This window comes from Setaria viridis, chromosome 1, assembly GCF_005286985.2.
Source record: "Setaria viridis chromosome 1, Setaria_viridis_v4.0, whole genome shotgun sequence".
Taxonomy (NCBI): domain Eukaryota; kingdom Viridiplantae; phylum Streptophyta; class Magnoliopsida; order Poales; family Poaceae; genus Setaria; species Setaria viridis.
In genome coordinates this window covers 1,306,169-1,313,299 of record NC_048263.2, presented here as the reverse complement: position 1 = coordinate 1,313,299, position 7,131 = coordinate 1,306,169, and the positions used below count along the sequence as shown (strand labels likewise).

The 7,131-nt window shown below is 44.2% G+C and overlaps 1 protein-coding gene across 1 annotated transcript; it reads left to right on the top strand.

The window, feature by feature from the left end:
* Positions 1-4,286: 4,286 nt before the first annotated feature.
* On the top strand, positions 4,287-5,909 carry LOC117864026 (NAC domain-containing protein 76). The gene is made up of 4 exons (XM_034747996.2): positions 4,287-4,442; positions 4,528-4,706; positions 4,799-5,079; positions 5,178-5,909. The coding sequence occupies exons 2-4, from the start codon at positions 4,538-4,540 to the stop codon at positions 5,790-5,792; spliced, it is 1,065 nt and encodes a 354-aa protein (XP_034603887.1). The 5' UTR covers positions 4,287-4,442; positions 4,528-4,537; the 3' UTR covers positions 5,793-5,909.
* Positions 5,910-7,131: the final 1,222 nt, after the last annotated feature.

Here is a 7,131-nt window from a genome sequence, read left to right as displayed (position 1 = left end):
TACCTGGAGAAGCATAAAATCAGCATGTATTCAGCATGTAATAAATACAGGTCGCAGACAAACTTTTGACGGCAGCTTTTCAGCCCAAAATGTGAGCACCCACGTTACTAACGGCGCAACGACCTTGCGCCAAACCCTCTAGCACCGAGATGTGTAAGCTTGGCGCCAGGGGTCTATTTGTAAGAATCTTTCCAAAAAAGCTAAAAAAGTTGGTGCAGGTGCTCAGTTTGCTGTACCACTATTTTTGTTGCAAGCTTGACACTACCAATAATGTTTGCTTAATGTATGCTATTTTCATCAGTTTACTTTTAAACTATATATGTTTGTTTGAAAAAGATGTTTATGGCCATGTTGGTCCAAAGTTCATGCTAGCACAAACGATATGTCTTGACAATAATTCACATCATGACATGCATAGTATATGCTATAGATCTAGAGAGAATTTTCCAAACATCATCCCACGAAAACAGACGACCAAGCTGCAAAAATTAAATCAGTGACTAATGTAGTACTGTACCACTCTAGCGTCTCACAAGAAAATACTACTGTACGTAGATTAAGATATTCACCCGCACGAACTGTAGGCATATGGTCCACAAACCCTTTACTTGCGACCCATGACTATTGACCAGCCGCGCGCTAGATCTTCCAGCTGAATCACATCCACTACATAAGCTCCTGTGATCACGACGAATTAAACTATGTGGTCAAACTAAATGGCCGGCTTAGCGGCTAGTTTTCGTTGTAAACCGACGAGATGCGTACACACACTTGTCACAAAGATTATTGCAAGAATCAATAGCTCACCGTTGTAGAGGTTAATTGTAACCAACTGTGTGCGTGTGTGTGTCCACGGGTCAAGGGGACAAAAGACCATATAAAAGTGGAGCTCATCACGCACACGAATGGGGTGGCAGGAGAGAATATCGGAAAAGAGAACCTTGGCTCCATCCTCGACGAACCTGCTGCTATGAACTGTAATTTGTCGTCTACAATGCAATCTGTTCGAATGTTGCATCGCTGGTATATAGGAACACACAGGACATGTACAGTAGGAAGTCAGTAGTGCAACACACACAGGACTAGCTAGTTATCTGGAGGAAGATGGAATAATTCGGGAAGGAACAATGCTTTGAGCTGTCGTGGGTAGAATAATTTGGGAAGGAACAATGCTCTGAAGTCTGAACTGCAGTTGCATGTGTATACTATTTTATGTTAAGGACCCAAGGTCTCCCAAAAAAAAAAATATTGGCGTTCCTGACTGCCTAATGCATGTTATTCCATAAAGGATACTTATACATCATTAACTTTCTTATATTTTTCTCTAAGGACATATATCAAGCGTACTTGATAATAACTAAAATGAGGCGTACTACGAGCTCATGCATGCCTGAGTTCAATCCTAATAATGATGAAGCTCCGTGCATGTTTGACCTGTCACAGAAATGCGTTGGAGCTAGTGCATTATATTAGATAGCGTGAGAATCAATCCGTCTGTGATCAACCAGCTGTTACTTTATTTGACTGAAAAATTATCGTATAAAGATTGTAATCATATGGAATTCGGAGCAGCTAGCACTCAGTTAACTAAACGATGAAGTGCAAATTACCAAATCAACAAAAAATATGTATTTACAAGTCCCCATGTATTTCTTTACAACTTAAAGGATTATTATAAAAGAATTTAGGTCATGCAACTAGGTAATCGTTGGAATTATTTCCCTCGAAACAACACAAGTGTTGGGAACTATTTCCCATAGCAAATGCAAAATTTTGACAACACTAGCAAAAAAATTATACTGATATCAATCTACTTAAGACCAATTTATCCGTTTCCTAAATCGATAAAAACTATTGTGATCAGTATTTGGATTATTTGACTACGAGCACAAAAACATTTGTGACAAGATAGACTGGGGAATTAGTGGATTTATGTCGAGCGTAGCTGGTACGAGTGGTATCCCTCGAAGTGAGGGCCCGGCCGTGCCGGGATACAAGCTGACCAGCGCGCGGCGCGCGCACGTGCAGCTGCAACGACACGCCCGTGCCACGCCCCCGAGTTCCAGGCCTCCTGCCGCGCCTCTCTTCGGCTCTTCCTCCGTCTCTCTCTCGCATCCCAGCTGAATAATCCATCGACAGCGAAAAATCAAATTAAGATAATGCCATCCATCCTCATCGATCAATAATTTGATTGGCTTCAATTTGTACGCGTCCATGCATGCACGCACGAACGCGCGCTCATCAGCTGGCCGGCCGGGATCGCCGGCGACGACCTACTACATGCCAGTTAATGGTCACGCATTGATCCATCTTTTCCGGCGACCGGCCGGCGGCGGCGCCTGCGGTGGGTCGACCGGCTGCCACCTGAATGTTTTTCTGTTCTTGTGTCATCATCATCCAGGGTGCACAACCAACTGATGGGATACTGATTACTATTGGCTGGGCATCGTCTGCTGTGTGCAGTGCATTCCTGCAAGGGCAACTGGGCAACCATCCGGAATGGCACGGTGGCGGTGCGCCGGAGCCGGTGATGGCATTGCGCCGGCCGCACGCAGTGCTTGAGGCCCAGTTGTTGGGATGCTAGAAGGCTAGAGGCAGCAGAGAATTTTGGTACGTGCGTGTATCCTGAGCTGGAGCTCGATGGTGGCGCAGGACCCGTGCAGTACTACTGCAAGTTGCTGCGGCTAGTCATTAGTCAACAGCTTAACACACAAGCAAGGTCATGATTGAGTTAATGATCTTGATTCTTCGAAAGAAATCTGCATTAACGAAGACTTTCTAAACCCCTAATACTAAATTGCGTACAATACAACTGATGAGAAAAAGCTTTTAGGAGAAAGTTTTTTTTTTGTTTTACAAGCAGTTAGGCGGCTGGTATCTGTTCTGTTGGCTGTACACCTTCCTCAACACCGCGTGGTGCACATCTCTTGAAATACTATTGCACAGTTATATATATGGTCACTGTAACCTTTGGAAAACGTAACAAGTGAACTCTACGCCTTGCATTGCAAGCTTGCCAACAACACAAGCAAATCTGGAATCTCATCAACGCATGCATAGAAATTTTCACTTCTCCTATGATTGTGTCTCTGACACACATTGCGCTAGATCGTCATGTCTAGGAAAATGTGCGGTTATTGCATGTTTTATTTCTTTTTTGAAGTAAATAGCATACTTTTGGAACAAAGCCAATTCTCTTTTCGCCATACTCCTATTCCAAAATATAAGGTGTTTGATAGGGTAGTGTATTTTAACCAAATCTTTCTAATTTTGACAAAATTTATAGAATGATGCACCAATTAACATCTACAACTCAAATTAGTTTAATTAATAAATCTACTGCATTTTATTTGGAATTCTAGATGTTAACATATTTATCTATAAACTTGATTGTACTTAGAGAATTTTGACTTGAAATGAAACTGGAGTACTACATATTACCCATTGTGGCACTATAGACATGCCAAATTGTGAATCTATCAATGTGCTTTATTTCAACAACAATGAAAAAGATAAGTCAATTCACCCAATGCAAGCTGGCCAATATAATCCCAAGTCTAAATTTAATTTGGGATCAGATACACATACCAAGCGCGAAGTGAGGAAGCGGCCGGACATTTGAAATTTTTACTCTACATTTGTAATAGATCTATATACTCGGGACAAGTAAATTATGTGACAATCAATGCTATCCATTCGTCACTTGAAAGACTAACAAAACTCCTAGTCTAGTGTAATAAAATAAGGCAGCATGTGCAAGGATTAGAAGAGGAATAGAAACGGAATATGGAACAAAGGAATGGGACCTAGTAGGTTAATTCCCTGACTCCCACACCGCTGGTCAAATGACGACCCAAAGCTTGTTTTTATTCTCCAAACACTATTACATGTAAGTCTTTACTTAAAGTGTCATAGAGACAATCGCCCAAAGCTGTTTATGGGAAGTGTGCACTTTATTAGCGACTAATTAACCATCGGTTGTGGGTACATTTGCAAAAGATCAAGCTCTGAAGCTATATGCAGATGGAGACATGTCATTGCTCCTTCTGAGGCCATTTTTGTGGCAGGGTTCCCTAGTCCAGAGACAACCCCCCTTCTTTCCTTCAGTACTTCCAAAACCGGCCATGACCAAATGCAAACACTCTCACTATACCGAGCACTATCCACCCAACAGGATTTCACAGATAACTTCCATTCCTCCACTGGCTATTATCTTTGTTTTATAGCCCAGCTCTGTCTGTGGTGAGAACCACATTATCCCAAGTTCCCAGCCTTACCCTCTCTGCTCTCCTTTATATATAACTCACATAATCTTCACTCTTGCAACATCACAAGCACAAGCTTTCACACCCTATCTGGCGCTCCTGCTTGTCTCTAGGCTGTTGTTCTTGCTTTCGAGCTGAGCACAACCAAGCAAAGTCAAGGGAAGGTACCCTTCCAAGGTATGTGCATATACTTTTGTTCATTGAGAAACTTATATAAAGGTCGAAGTTTTATTCTGAGAAACCTTTTGTTGTGATTTCTCAGGTGAAGAAGCATGCATCCGAGCTGCTCGCCACTGACAGTGCCTCCGGGCTTCCGGTTCCACCCGACGGACGAGGAGCTCCTCTACTACTACCTGAGGAAGAAGGTCGCTTATGAGCCCATAGATCTCGATGTCATAAGGGAGATTGACCTCAACAAGCTTGAGCCATGGGACCTCAAAGGTAGCTGCAAATCTCTGACTAACCAACCATGAAATAATGTACGAGCTAGAATCATGAAGTTAATTCACAAGATCTATTCATGGTGGATGCAGATCGGTGCAGGATTGGGACGGGGCCTCAAGACGAGTGGTACTTCTTCAGCCACAAGGACAAGAAGTACCCAACGGGGACACGCACGAACAGGGCCACGACTGCCGGGTTCTGGAAGGCGACGGGGAGGGACAAGGCCATCTTCCTCAGCAACGGTGGCAGGAAGGTCGGCCTGAGGAAGACGCTGGTGTTCTACACCGGCAGGGCACCTCACGGCAAGAAGACCGACTGGATCATGCACGAGTACCGCCTCGATGACGATAACGTTGAGGTGCCTATAACTGTAAGCACTAATAAGCACACAACTAGTAATTTCATGCAATGTGCAGTGATCATTATTCACGGATCGGTTAATGATGGTTACTGAAACATGGGATGCAGGAGGATGGATGGGTGGTGTGTAGGGTTTTCAAGAAGAAGAGCATCCAGAGAGGCTTCGACCAGCAACAGGGCATGGCGGCGGCGGTCGTCCACGACGAAGAGCTCCATTCCTTCCAGCACTCCCCCACCGGCGGCGCGACAACGCCGGTGGACCAGAAGCACGGCCTCCACCAGCTCATGCACGGCGGCTTCTTTCCCGCCTTCGACCCCTCCATGCACCTTCCACACCTCACGAACGCCGAGGTGCCCACGCTGGGCACCCCGGCATTCATTTCCGGCACGCCGGCTGCCGTCGCCGTGAACCCGCTCGGCATGGGCTCCTCTCCCCACAACCTGGTGAAGCTAACAACATCATCCTGCGGCACTGCCGGTGACATGCTGCTGAACGGCGGTGAGCGCTTCGGTGCTGTTGCCGCCGCCGACTGGTCTATCCTCGACAAGCTGCTGGCGTCGCACCAGAACTTGGACCAGCTCTTCCATGGCAAGTTCGGGGGAACACCTGTAGGGGTTTCCCAACATTACCAACAGCGGCAGCAGCAATTGATGGAGATGAGCGCGACGTCACTGCAGAGGCTGCCTCTCCATTACCTTGGCTGCGAGACCGCTGATCTCTAGTTTTCCATGTAGCTAGATTGAACGATGGTCGATATGTAATCTCTCCCTGGACCGGAGAGGATGACGGGCTCTTGTAATTTTGGGTACGGCGGTTAATTGGTGAATCCCTTTTTTTCCTATATTGTTTTATAAAGTTTTATCGGTTCTTGGAATGTTTATAAGTGTTTCCAGTCTTCACAGTGTGCAGCATTTCTTGTCTGAGATACTTATTGATGTTTGAATTTTGCACAATGACACAAATATTAGAACGCCAAAGCGCCGTTTGGCTAGAAAAACTCCTCATATATATGAGTACCGATGAGCGACAGCAGTCAACATCTTACTACTCCATGTAATTCTACTGCTTCAAACATAATGTTAACCATTATTGAAGGGTTTATTAAGGAGCTAATTGACAACGCGAAGTTGCAATTTCGGAATATATATATTTTGAACTTAATATAAGAATAATATCAATTAATATTCTTCATATAATAATATTAAAGTTGCAAACTTGCAATACATATAAGTAGCTCTAACCTAGGCCAATCTTCACTAGGCTAAATCAATGCAAGATGTTCGTGTTTGGTTTGATGGCTTAAGATAGCTTACTTTGCTATGCTCGTGTTTGGTTAGCTGCATAACATGATAAGATGACCCTGCATTTGTTAGAGGTGAAGTTACCGCATCATCGCTCTCCTCTCGCGCGCTCTGCCTCACCGTCAGCCGTAGCCCCTCTCCTACACCCTTCGGCCTTGCTTTGTCGGTTGTGGCGCTGCACCCGCGCTTGGCCCTCCACGCCGGTCGTAGCCTCACACCGCCCAAGTGCGGAACCCCGCTACGGTTGCAGCCCTGCTTCCACGCGTCACAAAGGCCCAAGATGTTACTAAACATCCTTCCCACATGCTGGAGTACAAAAACTCGACAGCATAACCCCATAAACAGAGTAAAACGTGGAAGCAACAACGTAAATGATATTTAAAGATAAGCCACACACTAGCATTTAATGAGAAACTTAACAAAATAATAGATAACAAAGGTAAACCATACTCATTATTAAGAAATCATAGAGGGTCACCACAAGGTCTACTCTGTATTCATTGCAGCAAGACAAAAGTATCATCACACTCAAGCACCTGGAAAGATAAAAGGGTGTGAGAAAAATCTCAGCAAGCAAACTGCTTTAACAAGTTGTTTAAACTACAAGTTCATTAAACATGATTTCAAACATAGATACATGATAAAATAAGATAAAATAAGATCATATTAAATCATCCTCATATGAAAGAAAAGAATAAACCACAACCGCTTATTTACTTCAGATGATCAAGACCTCACATCCACTTTCATAACAATGCAT

Excerpts from the sequence above, each read along its gene's own strand:
- LOC117864026 (XM_034747996.2), top strand. The coding sequence starts at position 4,538 with ATGCATCCGAGCTGCTCGCCACTGACAGTGCCTCCGGGCTTCCGGTTC. Across the intron at positions 4,707-4,798 it reads TGAGCCATGGGACCTCAAAG|ATCGGTGCAGGATTGGGACG; the intron begins GTAGCTGCAAAT and ends TGGTGGATGCAG. Across the intron at positions 5,080-5,177 it reads ACGTTGAGGTGCCTATAACT|GAGGATGGATGGGTGGTGTG; the intron begins GTAAGCACTAAT and ends CATGGGATGCAG.